The sequence below is a fragment of the Lissotriton helveticus genome, chromosome 3_2 (assembly GCF_964261635.1).
Source record: "Lissotriton helveticus chromosome 3_2, aLisHel1.1, whole genome shotgun sequence".
Lineage (NCBI taxonomy): Eukaryota > Metazoa > Chordata > Amphibia > Caudata > Salamandridae > Lissotriton > Lissotriton helveticus.
Window position 1 is genome coordinate 170024177 of NC_136062.1, and position 21553 is coordinate 170045729.

The following is a 21553-nucleotide window of genomic DNA, read 5'->3' on the forward strand; positions in this document are numbered from 1 at the left end:
CTTTTAGGTATGTGTTGATATCACCCAACTGTCCCAGAGCTTCAGTTTCATATTGTGTATGTGTTAGTAACACAATATTTCCTCCCTTATCGCAGGGTTTGCAAACCAAGGAAGAATCATCACTAAGTTTCTTTAGTGCCTGTTGTTGTTTGAGGGTGAAATTCCCCTTTTTGGTGATATGTTTATTCCTATTCCTTAGACATACTAAGTCTCTCACCACTGCGTCGGAGAAGGTATCAATGGCATCCATTCCCATCATCGGCATGAAATTCGAGGTAGGTTTAAAATTACTTGCTCCTCCCTTTTGTTGTATCTCCGTTTCTTTCAGTACCATCCTTTCCTTCTTCAATCTCTTGTTGTAGCCCCTCCATCGTTCATACACTCAGCAAGTCTCTGCATAATAAACCGTCTTCAACAGAATCTCTGGAAACTAAAGGTTTAACTGGAGGCGGTTTTGTTTTAAAATATTTATGCAATTTGAGTTTCCTAGCGAACTTGAAAATGTCTATTCTTGTTTGTGTGAATTCGAAATTTCTTCGGGGACAAAAGAAAAGTCCTAACTTAAGAACTGATTCCTCTTCCCGATGAGTTCCTTAGATGTTAAATTGATGATCGTAAGATTAGATTCGTCGTCATTAGAGTTGTTTAATTCTTTTTCTTGTAAAAGTTCTTGCTGCGGGTTACCGGTGGTGAGCCTACAACGTTTCTGGCAACCCACCCCACCCCCCCGCCTCGTCTTCCTCTTCCTCCTCGTTTCTCTGGGGGTTTGCCTCTGCCCCCCTCCAATTGCTGTTTTCTCATCAATTTGAACTCCTCGTGAAAAGGAGAAACCTCCGTTGTGCCTTCCTCACTGGATATATCATCCGCAGTGACTTCAGACTCAGACGTTTCGGGTACATTGGGTGCTGGACCACTTGTTTTTTTCCTCAGTTCTTTTCTTGGGTTATCGTACTTTTTAGCAAATGTCAACACCCTACCAAGGCTATAATCCTTTTCATCTCTTTCGAATTTTTCTTCTTTTCGTTGTTTGATCTTTTCTTCATATTTTTTAGACGTTTTTTCATTTGTTCACGTTTCTCCTCAAGATTTGTTTGGTATTCCTATTTTGATAATTCATCTTCCAGATTTTTAATCTGTTCCAGAGCTTTTTCATGGTCACTCCAAGCGAAGCGCACCAGGATCGGCAGGCTCCCTTTACATGATTGGGCCGTGTGTTCCGCCCATGCATCCAAAAGTAGCGGATCCGGGTTCTCATATGCCGGTATTGTATAGATCCTTAAGCCCCTTGGGACACGATCAACATCTATATAATTTTGTAATGATGTTGCTTCCCACCATTTTCTTGTTTCCCGTTCATACAAACGTTCTAGGGCTGTTAATTTCGTATTTAGATTTGTGGACTTTCCTTTTGTCCCCGAAGAAATTTCGAATTCACACAAACAACATTTTCAAGTTCGCTAGGAAACTCAAATTGCATAAATATTTTAAAACAAAACCGCCTCCAGTTAAACCTTTGGTTTCCAGAGATTCTGTTGAAGACGGTTTATTATGCAGAGACTTGCTGAGTGTAAGAACGATGGAGGGGCTACGACAAGAGATTGAAGAAGGAAAGGATGGTAATATTGGCAACACACAATTACTGAAAGAAACGGAGATACAACAAAAGGGAGGAGCAAGTCATTTTAAACCTACCTCGAATTTCATGCCGATGATGGGAATGGATGCCATTGATACCTTCTCCAACGCAGTGTATGTCTAAGGAATAGGAATAAACATATCACCAAAAAGGGGAATTTCACCCTCAAACAACAACAGGCACTAAAGAAACTTAGTGATGATTCTTCCTTGGTTTGCAAACCCTCTGATAAGGGAGGAAATATTGTGTTACTAACACATACACAATATGAAACTGAAGCTCTGCGACAGTTGGGTGATACCAACACATACCTAAAAGTAACGGAAGAGGTATACCAGAACAGTATAAAGAACTATCATGACATGATTTTCAAGTGGTATAATGCCGATATGTTGAACACGGATGAATATCTATTTTTAAGGTGTCTTTGTCCCATCATTCCGACATTTTATTACCTCCTGAAAGTTCATAAAGACAAAAACAATCCACCAGGGAGACCTATTGTAGCCTCCAATGGAAGTCTTACTGAAAATATATCAATTTATATTGACTCATTTCATGCTCCTTTGGTGACATCTTTGAGGTCATATTTGAAAGACACCAAGCATTTCCTTAACTGTATTGAAAACATTGATTGGAAGGAGAGTTATTGTATGATGACATTGGACATCACGAGTCTATACACGTGCATTGCACACGATGATGGGCTGAGGGCTGTAGAGAACTTTTTGGGGAAACGTGCTGCTGTATTTACGAACATAACAAAATGCTATCAGAATTCATCTTGTTTTGCTTGAATAACAATTTGTTCTTATTTGGGAAACAACTGTATAAGCAAATGTCTGGCGTGGCCATGGGAACCTGCTCCACCCCCCGTTTCGCGAACTTGTTCGTGGGCTGGTGGGAGGAGCAGGTGGCATGGGCAGAGACCAATCAGGAGTGGAACAGTAGAATTGTAGGGTGGCATAGATATATAGACGATCTGTTTATTATAATGAATTGTTCTATAGAAGAAGCAACCAACTACGTACAAATACTGAATGAAAATGATGTCAACTTGAGGTTCTCAGGGGAAATCAGTAAAACCTCTGTTAATTATTTAGATCTTACAGTATATGTCGATAGCAATGGTAAAATACAGACTAAACTCTACAGGAAGACCACAGCGGGAAATTCGACACTATATGCCACTAGTAGTCATCCCAAAAAACTTATTGAGAGCATACCTTATGGTGAGCTTTTGCGGATAAGGAGAAACAACTCCAATGATGTTGAATTCCGCAAAGCAGCAAATTTGAGCCTACAACGATTCAGAATAAGGGGGTATGGGGAGACGGTACTCATGGGAGCCTTAAGCAAAGTGAGCAAAACTCATCGTAAGGATCTTTTGCATTCGCAAAAGAAAAAGAAAAATAATGGGTCTTTCAGAGTTATAACAACTTTCTCTGAGAATGCAGGAGAAATTAAGAAAATACTACGTAAGAATTGGAACATCTTACTTACGGATCCTGCTATTAGAGAGGATTTACCTACGAATCCGTTGGTCACTTTTAGAAAAGCTAGATCCCTTAAGAACCATCTAGTCAAAAGCCACTATATAGGGCATACAGCACAACCTAGATTGCCTTCGTTGAAGGGCTTTTATCCATGCGGACGCTGTAAAGCCTGCAAATATAGTAAACGCACTCTAACATACAAGGTACCGGGGCTTATTACACCCAAGAGTATACAGAAATGTATAACATGTTCAACCCCGTATGCTATCTATTGCTTAACCTGTCCCTGTGGGCTCAGATATATTGGGAGCACCATACATCCCGTAAAATTGCGAATTTTGGAGCACATGCGTGCTATCAAAAATAATGATGAATCCTACCCTGTAGCCAGGCATTTCGAAAAGGAGCACAAACGTAACAGGGATCTGTTATCATACATCTGTTTGGATAGTGTCCCTATGAATATAAGAGGAGGAGATCGATTACAAAAACTTAGGAGATTAGAATCTCGTTACATCATAGATCTCCAAAGCAAAATGCCGAATGGACTAAATATGCATGAAGAATTATCGGTGCATTTGGGGTAAATAAGGTTGCTCTGTTCTGTTGATTCTTTGTTTTGTTTCAGTTGTGTTAAGCTTGAAAGGTCTTATTTATTAACTTGGGAAGATGTGATGAAATTTACATGGTAACTGGGACCAGTTATTCATGAGTCCAGGAGTAATAATTAGCTTGTAGACCTAAGTACAGTAGGAGGAATGGCCGGCTGGCCCTGCATGTACATTATGAACTATATGAATGAATTTAGCTCTATTAATCAGAGTATTATTGACTGTTTCTTTAAAGTTTCAATGAGGAAAGTAAGAAGTATAACCATTGTTTATGCCCATTCAGGGCAAGATTTCTCAACACGCATATTAAAAGGACACTTCATGGGTGAGGCCCATCCAGGGCATGATTTTACATTGATTTGTAACTAATTTCCATATATTTGTATGTTGGATTGTTATTTTCATGGAGAATAGAATATCATGAAAGGTTAACCCGATTGAACACAGTATTTGACTGAGTTTAGGAGGTATTTGCATGTTCCAATATGGCGACTGCATTTTTACATCTTGTGTCCGTTATCTATGTTGTTGTAATACACGAACAACCTATGGTTATAAAATAAGTATGGCGGCCTCGCATCTCTGTGTAACAATTGACGAAAGTCGATGCCGAAACGCGTTTTTACTATGCTGTGAGGTTTCGTAATAAAATTGGCGTATGAAACCACCCCCGTGAGTGCTTCAATCTTTAAGCAGGACAAGTCCCTGTGGATGCTTGGAGCGATATATATATATACATATACAATGTTTAATTGTACCCAAAGCAGCTTGTGCGCAGTTGTGCAACCCTTGGAATCTTGAAATCCATTCTGGGCCCAATAGTGAAGATATTCATTATAGGACTAGACCCAGTAGTATGAGTCACACACTGTAAGTTTGGGGTACCCTTGATCCATATTTGTTGTTGCAAGTATCAGGGCTTTGAGTTCTGCCACCTGTACTCTACAATCCCCTAGGGACTGTGTATGTGTTTTCTCAGGAGGGAACCTTCTGCCTTGGATGTGCCCCTTTACAATTGCACATGTCGTGGAATATTGGTGTCTTGTCCCTACGGCAGTCTGAGCAAATCCATCACTGTAAATGATGTAATGATATCGATCTAGAGGCATTATTTAATTCAGCCAAGGATATTCTTGTTTTCACTGCAGGAATGCTTGTGGTTGTATTGTAGAATCAAATCTGTAATCTACATCTGTTGCAATAAGAGAGTTAGTCCATTGTATCCATCGTGGCGGTAATGCTTTGGCATTTGTAACGCTTGCTTTGGTAATGGCCTCTAAGGTCGTTACCAAGGTAAACATAATTATTCATTTCCCTGAGCTAGTGCTCTCTCACTCACTACTGCAGTCTATACTGCTGTGAGAATGTTCTCAGTGGGTACAAAATGCATTTCAGTGTTTGTGTACAAATGTAATTTGTATGCAATGGGTATTGTATCACCTTAATTGAAAGTGATGTAGGTGTACCCGGTTGGTCCAGCAACTATACAGATCACCAGGTTGGTTATGTTTACACATGTGTGTGAATGTTTTCAGTCAGCTAGTACGGAACGTAAAATGTTTTCTGTTCCTGTGTCCAGTGTGTGATTGAAAAATCAGATCTGATTAAATTGTAGAATGGTTTTACTCGTTCTGCGTAATCCAAAATGTATGTTCTGCCAAAATTAAAAAATACTAAAATGGATTGTAGTCTTTTCAGAGTCGTTAGAGGTTGGAGAAATGCTCTTCTGATCTGCACTCCGACCGTCCACCTCTCTTTGAATGTGTATCGGATGAATTCTAAAAGTAATGAGAGGAACCTGTATCAGTATCCTGATCCCTGTCAGGCTTTCTAATATTATTACGGTTTCTCAGATTATATTTCCTCTCAGCAGTTTCCTGTTGTGAAGACCCAACCCATGATTGTGTCTTGTTTTGTTTATTTTTTTCTTTAATGGCCCTTTTTTTCTTGGAAGAATCAGGTGCTTGCTTAGAGTTATCCTTTTCAGAATTAGTCTTTACTTGTGGTTTCCCAGTTCTGGTTCCCGAATTATCTCTAACTAGTTTAACATAGGTTTCTTCGATAATTTTAGGCAATTCCTACTCCCACTGTGCAGGAGTGAACTCCATCAGGTGTTGGTGTATAGCTAATACTGATGCCTCCCCCTTTATGTAACTTAACATAATGTCTGACACTGCAGCAAAATTGCCCATCAGTTTCATCCCCAAGTCCAGGGCAGGTGCTGTCCCATACTCATTTTGTATCTGTTTCAGTACTTCAGATAAGACAGCCAGTGAAGGGGTACCTTAAGTTCTGGTGTAGACGGCAGTGAAGACTGTACCCCAAGTGCCACAATCTTCCACTGTCAGAGCCATCCCCATCGGCAAGCAAATTGTTAATGTTCTGTGTTTTTCCTGTGGCCCCATATCGGCAAAAACTGCCTTGAGCTGGCGCTTGTTTTCTGTGCTATGCAGAACGGAATTTGCTCCTGACTGGTGGGACTGTATCCCATTACAGCAATCAGCGTTTGCGGGCTGATACCTGTAGTAGCCAATTGTGGTTGTGTAGACTGAGTAGTCTATGCAGGGTTAATTGAGAGTATTCGCATTATGAACTGTGTAAGGTTTCTCTGAATCTTTACTAGATCCTCGTATAGTGCTAATTCTGCTGCATCTAAATTACTAAAATTAGGATGCGGTGTATAAGGAGCAAACACCAGCCATGTTGCTCCTTCTTTACTGAGCGGATCAAGTCTCACGTTTTCTTTAGTGTACGGAAGGGCAACTTTAAACCCATTTATGTGTTCTTGGTAAGTTAACGGAATGTCTATGTCCACATATGGAAGGTATTTATCTGGTGTTTCATCTTCAATGTAAGTGCAAAACAATTTCGTGCGAGCATCCACACCCGGGAATGTAACCCAAGAATAGAAAAGCTCTGTTCTGAATGCTTCATGTGCCTTTCCCATGAAGGTACCGTCTCCACCCGTTGCCGGGAGACCATATTGTAGTAATTTTATAGTAACTGCATGTCTGAAATGTTCTATAATATTGAAAGTTTCTACTACTTATCCATTGTATTCTCCATGTTTGAACAAAGTTTTTAAAGAAGAAGGTAAGAGATAGATGAATTTATGGAGACAGGGTAAGCACAATGTGGGTAGTGTTGTCCTACAACCTTGAATAACCTACATCCAATGCATAGGGTATACATAATCAGTTGAGATGGATTTCCCTACCATCACGGATGTCTCTGGTTTAGAGGTGAGTAGAGGTCTCTGAGACAAAACACAACTGAACTACTCCAACAGACCGTTAAAGATGAACCCAGCCAATGCTGGTGGCACTATGTTGTGTAGTTCCCACTAATCCATATGACCTGTGCGTTTGTTAGATAACACAAACTTTGGGTGAGGTGCCTGGACTGATTCTGGGCACCCCCACAGGGAATGTTGGCCTAGAGAAAAGCTAACTCACAATGCCACTGTAAGCCCCCCCTAACCTTACCAGGAAGCAGATGGCTTCTGGCAACCACTGACCATGACAACCCTGACCCCTCAGGGATCGTGGTAACAGATCAGAACCTCTTGCTCAGTCACTTGTTCTCTATTGTTCTCAGAGAAATATACAAACTACACACTGGGACGTTTTAAATATATTTATGGAGCCAACGTTATTCTTGTATAAAATGCATGTGCTGAGATAATCAGTAGACAGAAGCAGATTAAAGTGATGACAAGCACCAAAAGAGTAAATTGTAGATATAGTTCTACCATGGTGCTAAAACAGTGTATATATGTAGGCATATAAAACAAGGCAGTAATCAGGTGTACTCCTACTATGCAAACCCTACTGTGGTTGTAGGAGTGTGTGTAGGTGTGAAGCCAAGGATCCCCCCAAGGGATGATCCAACTGCATTACCAGGCAGGAGAGATTGTAGGACCCCATCTTGGTCACGAACTGGACACCCCTCATGGAGATATCAGACAGCTGCATGCTGAAGTGTCAGCATTTAGGGACCCTCCGTGTCAGCTGAAGTACCTCCCCTGCTAATCTTTTGGGATGGTCATTGTTTATAATAGAAAGCATCCTTGTGATGTACGTATGGATTAGCAATGTTATGGACATGTAGATAGCCCTGTCTCCCCGTGGATGTAGATAGAATGACATTTGTAAATTGTGCGTAAAAAGGCCTTGTACATGGTGTTCGAGGCATTGTGATAATGTTATGCGAAGCTAGATGTGTAAACAAAAGTAGTTTCAGAGAAACTAATCCAACATTGTTGCACACGCAAATATGTGCAAATGGTCACGAAAGAAATGTTATAATAAAGGAAATAAGCAGTTTCGCTACATGGGCCTAACCCGGGCACATAACAGGGCATGCAGGTTGCAAGTGCAGTGGCATGATCCCAGGGAGGGGGGTCCAAAGGGACCCTCTTCAGCTCTCAGGCCCTCGATGCTCAAGGTGCCTTTTACTAGGGACTAACAGGAAGCTGAAGTACCAATTGGCAGTTTGTTTTAGGGAAGGAGCCAGTGCTTCCACTTAGAAGATGAATACTCTCCAGGTGAAGGTTAGTTTCATTCTCTGTTGTTTGGCCGTGGGGGGTCAAGTGAGATAGTGCCAGTGGACAGGGGACCTGGTTGGCAGGGACCCTGTGCACTACATTTGAAACCACATCAAAATCAGGCAAAAAAGGGGGGGCTAACCATGCAAAAGAGGTACTTTCTCACATGTCCCCCTCCCCCAAACAAAAGAGGATGAAACTAACCTTCTCCTGGAGAGTCTTCACCTTCTATGTGCAAGAACCTTGAAAGGCTATCTGCATTGGTATGGGCAGTACCAGGTCTGTGTTCGACTGTGAAGCCCATTCCTTGTAGGGATATGGATGGACCACCTTAGTAGTTTGGGGTTCTCATCTTACATCTGTTGTAACCACCTGAGAGTCCTGTGGTCTGTCTCAACTCAGAAGTGAGTGCCAACCAGGTATGGCCTTAACTTCTTTAGGGCCCAGACCACATCAAAGGCTTACCTCTCTATGGCACTCCAACGCAGTTGTTTAGGGAGTAGTCAACAGGTTGGTCATGTCCATAATTATTGCTTTGGGCTAGGACTGCACCTATTTCATGCTCAGAGGCATCTATCTACACAATGAACTGCTTGGTACAGTCCAGGGCATTCAGGACTGGGGCAAAGTACTTTGCATCCTGTAGAGCATCAAAAGCCTTTTGACCGTCCACTGTCCAGTTGCTTTCTGTGGCATCCTTTTGGAGGTAAATTCTGTGAGGGGAGTCACTATGGACATATAGTCCTTCCCAATCCTCCTTTATAGCCCAGTTAAGCCACAGAATGCTCTGACTTTGGTCTGGGTGGTTGGAGCTACCCAGTCCAGAATTGTCAGGATCGTGGGTTGGAGTGGCTGACCTTGGCCTTCACCTACCAGGTGACCCAAGTACACAAACTTTCCCTGCTCTATCTGGCACTTGCTTGCCTTGATAGTGAAGCCTGCACTTCGCAGAGCTTCAAGGACCTTGCAAAGGTGGATCAGTAGATCCTGCCGGGTAGAGTTGTAGGCAGCAATATCGTCAAGATAAGCTGCACTAAAGGATTACAGCCTAGCAAGGACTTTGTTCACCAACCGTTGTAAAGTGGTAGAGGCATTCTTTAATCTAAAAGGCATCACAGAAAACTGGTAGTGCCCATTTTGGGTGGCGAATGCTGATTTTTCTTTTGCTCTAAGGGTCAGATCTATCTGCCAGTACCCAGATGTGGGGTAAAAGGTACTGAGATATTTGACTGCCCCATACCTGTCAATTAGTTCATCTGTTCCTCTAGGGATTGGGTGTGCGTCTGTTTTTGTAACATCAGTGAGGCTCCTATAGTCCACACAAAACCTAACTTCCTTCTTTTCACCCTTGAGTGAGGTTTGGGGACTAAGACAACTGAGCTGGCCCAGGGGATTTCCGAGGGTTCAATGACACTCAATTCCAGCACCTTGCTGACTTCAGCTTGGATGCTCTCTCTGACTTTATCAGACTGACCATAAACAAAATGTTTTGACAGGTAGGCTGTCACCACTGTCCACATCTTGGATACACCAGTTAGTCTGAACAGGGGTCAGAGAGAAGGGCTCAGCATACTGACATAGGATCTGCCAGCAGTCAGCTTGCTGGTGGTCAGTGAGGGTGTCTGAAAAGACCACTCCATCCACAGACTCATTTTGGGGATTGCTGGAGAGAAGATCAGGGAGAGGTTCACTTTCATTTTCCTGTCCTTCATCAGTGACCATGGTCATGTCAGCTCTGTCATAATAGGGCTTCAGGCAGTTGACATGTATCACCCTTTTAAGATGTTTACAACTGACAAGGTCTACCAGATAGGTGACCTTTCCTTTCAGGGACAGGGTAGGGCCCACTCCATTTGTCTTGGAAGGCCCCAAGGACTAAAGGCTCCAATACCCATACCTTCTGCCCAAGATTCAATTCTACCAGAGCAGCCTTTTGGCCATACCACTGCTTTTGCAGCTCTTGACTGGCCTGATAGTTTTGGCTTGCTTTCTCCATGTACTCGGTCATCCTTGAATGAAGGACAAGCATGTAGTCCACTATGTCTTGTTTTGGTTCTTTGAGAGGTTATTGCAGTGGCAGCTCGCTCAGGTAATGCTGTGGGGCGGTGGGGTGGGGCTGGGCGGGGTCCCGGTAGTAGAGTTTGACATATGACTGGAAAGATTAAAGTGAGGAAATAAATAAATAAAACTACTTGCCTTGCGCTCGCCACATCGCCGAGTTGGCGAATGCTGCTAGCGCAAGCTAAGTGCTTATATTTATTTACTATCACCTTTTCCGTCGTATGTCAAACTTCAATACCCTCCACTCCACCCCCACCCTGGCTCACCACCCCACAGCATTACCTGTGCGAGCCGCCACTGGACTTTTTCCAACTATCTCTTACCAGACTCAGGGGACCTATAACAGGGTGCCCAAAAAAAGTTCAAAGGGGTAAAACCCCACTCCCTTCTTTGTCACTTCCCTGTAGGCTAAAAGCAGGCATGGAAGTAGGACATCCCATCTTCAACAATATTGACCCCCTATCCTTTCAAATGGTACCCCATCCACTGGAAGTTGAATTAGGGGGCCTTTTGGTGGACCCCTGCCTTGCCACAGGCTTGGCAGGTGACACAGACTGACAAACGTTCTTCACTTTCTGAGACATCCTTAGCCATTAGAAGTGGTTGCCAAACCTACTCCAGCTTTTATCCTGGCCAAGGTGTCCAGCTAAGGGGATATCAAGGGTCAAAGTAAGGAGAAACTCTCTAAACCTCTGAGATGCTACCACGCCCCTGGTTGCACCAGGTTTCAGATCTCTGGCCTCAGTGTATAGGAGCCCATCCTCCCAGTATACCTTGTGGGTGACACTGATATCACCCGTTTCCGGTACAGTTGCCTCTGGGATTACCAAGCCCTCTTCCTGGAAAGAGGGCTTCTGACTTGGAATCTGTTTAGAAACTGGTCCCCAGTCTTCTTGCCTTTTCTCTTGGAGGGATGTTCTACTCTTCCAGGATCCAGCACCCCCTTTTCACTCAGAGCTCCACTTTGTGCTCTGGCTGTAACACAACCCCATCCTGAGAGACCAACCATGCGGGCATGGGTCCTCAGTTCGACTTCAGTCCATGGAGAAGTCTCTAAGTCATTTCCTAGCAGACAACCTACAGGACCATCAGGGGACACAACCACTTCTTTTTGTCCAACTACTCCCCCCAGTCCAAAGTGCCCATAGCCATGGGATGGACTGTGGTGACATTGTTAGCATTGGTGACTGGATGGAACATTCCAATGATTTACTGATCTTAGCGTTTAAGCTGATGGGCCACTATTGTGACACTAGCCCAGTATACCTCAAGGCCTCGATTCTGGACCCATTAATCTTGTTAAACTACCCATATTTTTTACATTATCTGGCCAGGCAGCACATATCTATTTGTCCCTCAAAGACTAATGTTGCTTCAGAGGGGTTATTGACATTATCAGGCCACACCTGGGATCCCATCTGGATGTTAGCAACTGCAGTTACTGCAGGTGGGCCAGAGGTGTTGTTCTTGGTTTAAAAGCTAAGGTCTCCAATTTGGTGCCCTGTTGCTTTACAGTCATGACACCAAACCTTGTTGGGATCCTAGTTCTTCCCCTGGTACCCACCCTTAGACTGTGTGGAGACTGTGGGCCCACACTCCTGAGCAGGTTTTTGTCAGCCTGTAGAAGATTCTTGGTTATTTTTAGCGTTATCCTTTTCCCTTGGGGGGGCTTTTTGGCCTCTTTGTTTTGGTCTTCCCCACCAGTGTTAGTTGTGGTGACCCTCGTTTGGACCCAGTGGTCTGCCTACTTCCCCAATTCTTGAGGAGAAAGTGGACCTAGGTCTAACATGAATTGATGTAGTTTTGCTCCTCCATAATCAAATTATACAGCCCTTCAAAATCATGTATATTGTTACTACTCAACCATCCTCCTTGTGTTTTCACAGAGTATTCTACAAAATCTACCCAGGATTGGCCTTGGGTTCTTTTGGCTTCCCTGAACTTGATCCTATATTCCTCAGTGCTGAATCCAAATCCCTCAATCAGGGTATCCTTCATGAGGTCATAGGATGTAGAATATTCCTCAATGCGTGTCAGGAGTCTGTTCCTGCACTTTTCTGAGAACATTTCCTACAGGATCACACTCCATAGCTTCCTGTGGACCTGTCTACTAAGACAGGCTCTCTCAAACGCAATGAACCATTTAGTGACATCTTCACCTTCAAAGAAAGTATTTATGGACAATCCCTTTTGGGGATTTTGGAGTCAACAAAGTCTGCCTCCCAATTAATTATTTTGTTGCCACCAGAGATGGGTCCTATGGCCATCTCAGCTCTTTCTTTCTCGATGGCTAGGAGTTTTGCATCTCGAACTATCCTCTTGGTCAGTTTCTGAAAGTCTGCATCTTCAGTATCTACCTCATCTGGGACGCTACTGTGGTCATTTCCACCAGTGGTGTTGTCATCTGAGGGGACAATGACGGAGCCAGTGTCTTCCACTTCTACCTCCTCATCTTCTTCTACTACTTCTTTCCCAGTGGGGGGTGGCTTCTGTTTGCCAGGGCCTTGTCTTTATCTGCCAGCAACTGCTGGAGAATGGCTTTATGGGGTTCAGGGCCAATGGCAATTTTCCATGCTTTGCACAAATCTCTAAGTTGAGAAACTTTAAGACATGCATAGGGACCCAGGCTGAGTTCCTGTCTGGTCCCTGCAGTATCAGTCATGGCGTTTAAAGTAAGTGGGGTCTTATTAGAGATTTTTTTTAACTCTTAAGTTTTTTTAAGGCCTAGCTACTTTAAAGTCTTTTAAATTTCTACAACAGTGGGGGACTTACCCAAGGCCCTAACACTATTTTTAAACAATTTGGAAAAAAATCAACAATTAGAAAACATAATCTATTCTAATTACACTTTTTGGATTTCCTCAGTGAAATCAATTATTAATCAAGTGGTAAAACAAATGCCAAAGTCTTGTACCCCACCGCTGCACCACCAATGTAGGAAGCTGACTCTGTATATGACATTGCCACGAGGTGGTGATACCGTGTAGAGTACAAGGCTCAATGTAAAACCCAAGGAGCTCTATTTGTGGTAGTCTGGTCAAGCAGCCTTAGGCCTAAGACAGAGGAGTGTAAGACTTTTATTGCACAACAGTGATCAATAATGGACACACGACTCAAGAAGGAAATCCAAACCAATTCAAGAAAATTATACTTTGTTGATATTTAGTTTTTAGGACCAGGGTCTTCGCATTACGGTAAGTACGATTCTCAACCAAAATACTTTTTGGGTTTTCAGAAGTTTGACAGTGCAAATTTCAGAGCAGCTCAATATTAACCTGCGGAGGAAAACAATTGTGTGGTGTAACACACATGTATACCACTTACAGTTCCAGTCCAGTCTTTGGGTGTCTCAGGCCAACACTGCTGACAGTGTCAGCCATGGGGGAGATCGGGGGCACCCAAGTAGTACAGGATTCAGTATCTACATCAAGGCTGTCGATACTGGCAACTGAGATTTTACCCTTGCAGTCCATGGATTGGAATTAAAGGTTTGTTTTGAGCAGACCGCCAACATGATTACCGTCATGGTCAACGGCGGCTAGCTGCTCTCGATCAGATGGAGAAGTTCTGCAGTCATCGTACTGTCATGGGGAGGTTGAGGTCGGGCAGGCAAAGCAAGGGAGGCAGGAAGAGGCTGGCAGGGGGGTATGGGCTCTCAGACCCTGAGCTGGGAACAGCTCAGGTTGTGGGGCAGAAGATCCCTTGAGGTCGTGAAGGCCATCCTGCTGCGAGGTGTTCTTCTGACTGGGCAGAGTCGCGTGGACCCAAATGCTTGTCCTCCACCACTGCAGTCATGGAGTCTTTTGGTAGCAGTGAAGTGAGTAGCGTCGACCCAATGGATGTTCCTCACCACTGCCGTTCTGGAGTTCTTTGGTAGCAGTGAGTCATGTCAACCCAAGGGTTGGACCTCACCTCTGCTGTTGTGGTACCTACAGATTCCGGGGACTAGAGCCTCTACCCTGAAGGGAGTTTCTTGGCACTTTAGTGAAGGTGAAGGGTGTCTGGGTTTTTTTGGAGACCTTGCAGAGTTTCTGGAATTATAGCACTTCAAGTGGGCGAACCAGTTGCAGGTGGCGTAATTATTGCCAGGGTTTACCTGTAGTGGTTCATTTCCTGGTTCGGTAGCAGTCGTCTTCCGTCTTCTACTTTGGTCTGTCAAATCTGAGGGTTAGGTATGAGGGTGAGACCTAAATACTAAATTTGGGAGGTGTTTTAGGGTACTAGCAGGTGGGGCCAATAGGCACCTTTCCTGGGGTGACTATACCCTCTCTTATGCCACACTCCTAGCCCTGATTAGAGGGGTCCCCCATCTTCAAGATGGCGTAAACTGAAAGTTGTGCTTCTCCTCGCTTCCCCCCACCTTTGGGGTAGGGTTGGCAGAGGTGGGCACACCTAACTTTTTTTATTTTCCTGCGTTTTACCCCCAAAAGTGGGTCTGTAAACCGGGGGCTGCCACCTGCTGCTAGCAGCAGAGGCTGGTGGGCGCATTACACAGGCAGCAGGCCTTTGAAGCTTCCCTTCTTCAAGCATTGGCCCATCCTGAGGGAGGAGGCATGACATCTGCCCGATGTGCATTATTTCTGGACCCTGAGAGCAGGGGCCCTCTATTCGGGGGTCCAGAAACATGTCTGGTGGTGGCTGGCTGCCTACAGTAAGTCAGAGACCACACCAGGGTTGGCAGAGATTCATGGGGTTTCTCTGATGTGCCCACCCTGATCCCACACTGGCATTAGAGTAGGTTTATTGAAAGGATTAGTTTGGTACTAAACACTCCTGCATTCAGTGAAGCCATCATGATGCTGTTGAACTCGAGTTGTCGAGTTCCCAGCTCATGTACTCTCTATGGCTACACTGACACTTAGAATATTAGGAAATGGTGCCCAATATTGTAGGGGCATATCTGCTCATGCAGATATGCCCTCACCTGTCATATAGCGCACCTTGCCTTAGGGCGGTAAGCCCTGCTAGAGGGGTGACTTACCTATGCTGCCAGGCAGTGCTGGCTGGCATCCAGCCATCTCGACTTGGATGTTTTCTACCTCACAGGAGCATGCAGGCTGCAAGGGCAGTGGCATGGTCCAAGTGAGGGAGGTCCAAGAGCCCTCTTCAGCTCTAAGGCCCTAGGTAACCAGGGTACCATTTACTAGGGATTTACAGGGGGCTGAAGTACCAATCAGGCATTTGCTTTAGGGAAGGAGCACTCGCACAGGACACCTGGCTGACAGCAGGGACCCTGTTCACCACATTTGAAACCAAATCAAAACCAGGCAAAAAGTGGGGGTCTAACCATGCAAAAGATGCACTTTCTCACATGCAATAAATAAAAAACAACCATACAAACATAGGGGGACACACGTATTTGTCACAGACTGACAGTGGGTCACAGTAGTGTACAAACAAGGGGTTTGTATAATTTCTGCAAAGTCCAAAGAATGCACAATGTTGTGGTGCCTTCACATACTGCCTCCCAGACAGAGTGTTCCTGCTTATGTACAGACTGCCCGTTCTGTTTTGTAATTTAGCAAAACCCCAACATAAAGGTTTTTTAATGGAGCTAAATTACTTCAGCTGATTAAAAACAAAATATAAAGTACAACATGTTCTGAAACTTTGACCCACAACACCAAACAACGAAGCGAAGTTCATGCTCGCGTTGATGATGCAAAACCCTGCACAGCAGGCTAGTTCAAGATGCCCAAGCCATAGCTTCCTAAGGGGAAATTGAGGTAAGAAGCCTGTAAATGTAGAGGTCATACGAAGGTCAAGTGCTTAAAGACCTGCCCAGGTGAACAAAAGCCAATATGAGTGTAGTCCCTCGCCACCTGGTCGCTCAATTATGCAATTGAAAATAGTGGCGGCTCATCTTTTAAGGCAGAGGAATGTCACCCCAAAGCTTACTGAGCAATTCAAAACGAAAAAATAAAATGATAATAACTCAACGTTATTATCATTGGATTTAACCGTACTGGCTCAGTTGGTTGGGGGCGGGCTGGGCTGTTTAGAACTGAGGAAGGAATGGTATGCACTTCCTAAATGTGCAGTACATTTTGGCCGGCCGTTTCGGGCTGACCAAATAGTCCTGCGCACTTTGCATGTTCTTCACCCAGGCTGCATTACAGCCTGGGTGGAGAACATGCACAGCCTCCCAGGCCCTGCCTGAGTGCAGAACCAGGGCGCTCAGACCAATCACAATGCTGCTGTAAGACAGATTTGCGATTGGTCATGGGAGTCTGGGAGGCTGTGTGCTTCCTGCTACCCAGGAGAAGAGAAGACGATGGAGGAGAGGTAGCGGCCGTTCCAGGTGCATCCAGGTAAGTGGGTTTATTTTTTTTATTCCCCCCCCCCTCTGCTCACCTCCCCGCCCCCCCTCCCTCCCCCTTCTTCCCTCCCATGCCCATTCAGTAGCAGCTGCTGATGATTGAAAAGCTTATTGGGCAGAGCATAGATGCCTCAAGGTCTCTGCAGGAGAGAGGAACAAATACACATTTTTTGGCATCCAAGCAAACAAATAATACAGAAGGTAGGAGTAAAAAAAGGCACTAAAATCATTTCCACAGATTTATTGTATTTAATTTACAAAAACCATATATTGCTTGTGGAACATATTGCATTGTATTGCCACATTTATATACAATTATAATGTTGATCATTTTGATTGAACTACAAGTCAAGTAAGAAATACACTGGATACCAGTTAATATAATGGCGTGTTTGCGTTGGCAGACTATGCCAAGCCAGGACGTCTCTCGAGGGAGAGGCCAACAGTGACATGTGCAGGCTGAAATGTGAGCAAGACTTAGTGGGTAGTCGAGCTCCTCAACCACCTTTTTGGTTAACAATGAGAACCAATTCAGGCACTGTGCTTTCTTACAGTTTTTGGCTTTATGATACTGGAATTTAGAGTTATTATAATCATCCAGTGCAGTCGTTCTCAGCACGTAATGATTGGTTGATGCCTGTCATTGACAAGTGGAGCTCATTGAAGTTAGTTTCATCCATCTCTCTATTTTTTGTTTCATTCATTCATTCATTCATTTATTCCATGTAACTCTTATCTATCGGGCACAACGTGATGTGCTACCAGGCCATAAAAAATGTAGAGGTGCGCTCTACACAGCATAAGAAACAGAATATAATATTCTCTGAGTCCTGCGCGGGTCAGCCGACATTTTGTGATGTCAGCCAGTGAACTCTGCTGCTCAGACCACTGCATCTACTGAAGTATCGCATATTCTCAGATAAAGGGGTGCACTTCCCCTTAATGCCGATTGTAAAGGAGGGATATTTCGCTCCTATGCACTGGTGACCCAGGCTTCCCACTCTTCCACAGTCTCAATGTCCCACCCGCTGGTGCCAAGAGCATCACTCTGCAAATCTTCACATGCCTACAGGTCTCACATTCCATTCCAGAGACCCACCAGGTGGGTGCCTTACTTCCTATATATCCAGCACCCTCCATTGTTGGTAGAGACCCACCAGGTAGTAGCAGTATTTCAGCCTGCTGCCGCTAGCTAGTGCAAGGCAGGGCCGCCTTGGTGCTCATACATGGAACTTAAAGCCGCTAGCAAGGACTTTGTTAAGAGCTGCATCTACAACCAGTCATGTTTGCACTGTTTATATAAGGTCAACAGGACCGGTCTGTGATGGCAAAAGAGACAAAAGCAAATAAATGTGGAGGTTCCCCAATATACTGATACCTCTGAAGATGGAATGGCTGGGCACATTCATTTGCATTTCCTGAAAAATGTATCCCAGTACCATCCCAAAGAGAGAGAGAGAGAGAGAGAGAGAGAGACCTCTTTAGAAAACTATATTACACATACATGTTCCTGCCAGCAACTCGCCTTTCCATGATCTGTCCCAAACTTCTCAACACCTGAGCAGGCTTGATGAAGGGCATACCTGCACTCCCCGCACACACGCCTGTCCATTCACTCAAGACACATGCCTATCCATTGCACGTCTTTCACTTACAAACCCCCTGATAATGCTCTCTGTACTGCAAGGAATAACATATCACTGTTATTTGGGGCACTGCAGATCGGAAGATAGTCCCTAGGTTACCTTTATGTTGCTTTAAAGCAGAAATGTTTGTCTAGGCATTACTGATCGTATAATCTGCAGCTACCCATCCCTCTAAACGTACATCTGGGTGTCCTGACCTACAGTAAGCAGGCTTATGTCACAAAGGATGCATGTGCAAATATGTCGAAATTACCGCATGAAAATAAATATGGAGCTCTACAATAAGAAATGCATTGCCTCGGTAGCCTTGATCGCTACAAATCCAGTTGCTGTTGGCTAGAGTCAGCCTGGGTGACAAGTCCAAGAGCACACAGAGTGTCTTTCTCATAGCTAGGAGTCAATCTGCGGGCAAGCCTGCTGACTCCCCTTTGCAGTTACTAACAACTGAACAGCAGCTATCTCTTGAAATGTAAAAACAAATGGAAGCGTCCAATGTCTCTGCTTCTCCAGGGTTATGTTCAGGTGTTGGCTCTAGGATTCTCTGGGTCGAGCCTCCCATTCCTTCTATGCATCAGGATGACGAGAGATGACGGCCTCATCTTGACCGTATCCGACACAAAAGCCCCCAAACATGAAAGAGTTCAAGTCTATTTGTCTCATATGCAATTTGCGAGCATCATGTCCATAACACCCCTTATATGTTTTTAATGGTGAGTCTGATATCCGGAGGGGGCTGCATGGTACCAATTTTAGCAAAGTGCGGGTTCATGTAGTCTTGTACCACAAGGAGATCCTCTTCATCCTCCTCCAGGCTGAAAAAAGCCTTTAATTTGTTGGGCATAAAGTGGTCCATCACGATGATGATGATTCCAATCAGAAAGCACAGCAGACCTGAAAGGGGACCACAGAAAGAGTTAGGCACAAACGATCACAACGTTCTACACACAGAGCCCCCACTTCTAGCATTAGAAATCATTGTGTGCGATTCTCTTGTGATTGTGCAAGGGGGCAGGTTGGTATCACCTCCAAGCAAGGGCAGGTAAATGCACTGCCATCTTGGGCACCACTGGATGCCCCAAGCTCTAAGGCTAACCTCCTCACCCTTCACAGCTTCCAGACCCCAGGAATCGCATGGCCACCTTAACTCTGTGTCCTTAACCTTTTTTACGGGCAGACATTTCTCAGCGTTGTGCATTTCCCTCAATGTTTCTACACTGGAGGTGTCTGGGTGACTGCAAGCAGCAAGATCTCAGTGTTTCATCAAAAGTGCCTATCATCTGTGGTACAGCCTTATGGGATAGGCACCTCTGTTCTGGAATCAAAACTTGAGGGTGAAACAGGCGTAGCTGTGGGAATTAGGGTTTTGATCTGAGAGCTTAAACCATGGTGTGTTTATTTTATATTTTTTAAAGCAAGAACTGAATTTAATGAGGACAATTGTGCCTTAGCGTCACTGGATGTTAACATGGAGCCGCCCACCAAACCCACACCGCAAGAAGCAAGAAGAAAAGTCATGCACGATGAGGTCACTGTTCATCTTCATGAGGTGAATTCAAGGCCCGGCCAAGAGGCACAGAAATCCCTGGCTAACAACCAGCATGTGCCAGCATGGGAAGGGCGTGCATGAGAAAGGTCTGTTAATGTTTACAGCATGAAAAGCTGGTTTCCCAAGCACGTGTATGGGATGAAACGAGCTGCAGTGCGCACAGCACCCTCCAGGAGGGTTTGAGCATGGGTGTGGGGGGGGGGGGGGTAAACTGTGCGTAGCTCCTGGCAGGGTCTTGCTCTGGATGCCTCGACCCTCTCTCTGAATACTATTACCTTACATTTAAAGTATGCGAGCATTTTTCTATACTGGCTGAGAAGGGTAAACAATACAAGAGACAGTAAATTACAAGTCACTACTTTTAAGATGAAGTTTAGGCACCAACTAGTTGTGAATGATGTTAGCAAAGAGATCAAAGGCAGTGATCCCAGTGTGATGTGTTTATGGTTTAGTGCTTCTGAAATAGAGGGAAAATAAACAGTCATTTATCACTATATCGGATAAAGAGCAATAGGACAGGGAGAATACTGGACGGGGGGCTTTCTGAAGAGCACCAGGGTGGCACAGGGAGGCTGGTAATGCGTGAGTCATGGAGAGCAGAGAGTACCTCATTTATGACAGACAACAGAGAGGGAGACAGTAGGAGGGCACAAACTAAGTGTGAATAAGAGTAAAAGCATAGAAGGCAATAGAGGATGGTAAGCGCTGGTGTGTGAGCTAGAGTGTGAAGCCAGACACAAACAAGCATAGAAAGTCAAAAACATTATTTAGAAAGTAGCGTCCTGGCAGCAAATTGAGGCTTCTAGGCTCTTCAAAAAGAGAAAAAAATAATTTAAGAAAGTACATGATGGGGAGAGGTGGCAGAGCACTGGCGGAGCCAAGGTGCAAGTAAATGCTGCCAACCATCAGAAGCAAACCGGGATGGGAAGGGGCAGAGGAGCAATAAGGCAGATGAGTCTAAGGGGGGGGGGGTACAAGAAAAACAGAGCTGGATGGGGAGGGACAGGTGAAGCAGCATGGAGAGCATTAGGGCGTGATGTGAAGGGAAATAAGGGAGAGAGCAAGAAAACACATGCAGTCCCATAGAGTGCTAAAAGAAAAAGAAGCAAGTAGTTCCCTTATGTGGAGCCATGGAAGGATAAAAGTCAGTTAATCGATATGGCACTGTGGAACTAATGCTCCACAGGAGAGACTAAAACAAGAAGATGGAAGAAAGCCATTGATTAAGAACTAAATGACTGAGTCTGACAAGTAAGCCATCTTATCGTAATGAATTAACTGGAAAAAGCCCAGTTTTAATATTGGTATTGTACACAACAGATCTTCGAGAATAATAGCTGAAAGCTGTGAATGGTTGAGACCCAAAACAGGTTTAAAAAAATGGGTTGGGGAGAAAGAGAGAGCTGTTTGTGCGCCTTGGACACGACCTTTGGGGCAGATGTTGGTCTACTCACCTGTTGCCAGAGTGATCCAGAAAGAGGCTCCGAAGTCCGGGTGCAGGATGGCATGCCCAAAGTGAATGGGGCAGATGCCAACGTTCCTCACTGTGGCGAAGGACAGCAGCGAGAAGATCATGAAGGCGGCTGTCACCAGGAGCATGTATGCCCCATAGACGAAGGCTGGCATGACGAAGAGGACGTTGGAGATGAGCCAGGCGCAGAAGGCCACCCTATAAACATCAGAAAACACCGC

The 21553-nt window shown here is 44.6% G+C and overlaps 1 protein-coding gene across 2 annotated transcripts in view; it reads right to left on the reverse strand.

Annotated features, from left to right (window-relative positions):
- Positions 1–16908: 16908 nt before the first annotated feature.
- The window catches only part of DUOXA2 (dual oxidase maturation factor 2), a 32756-nt gene continuing 28111 nt past the window's right edge, over positions 16909–21553 (reverse strand). For both annotated transcript variants that reach the window (XM_078684963.1, XM_078684964.1), the window contains exons 6-7: positions 21316–21530; positions 16909–19206 (exon numbers count right to left, since the gene is read on the reverse strand). In XM_078684963.1, coding sequence (XP_078541089.1) covers positions 19010–19206; positions 21316–21530 — 412 coding nt within the window. In that variant the 3' untranslated portion in view covers positions 16909–19009. The remainder of the gene's footprint in view (positions 19207–21315; positions 21531–21553) is intronic.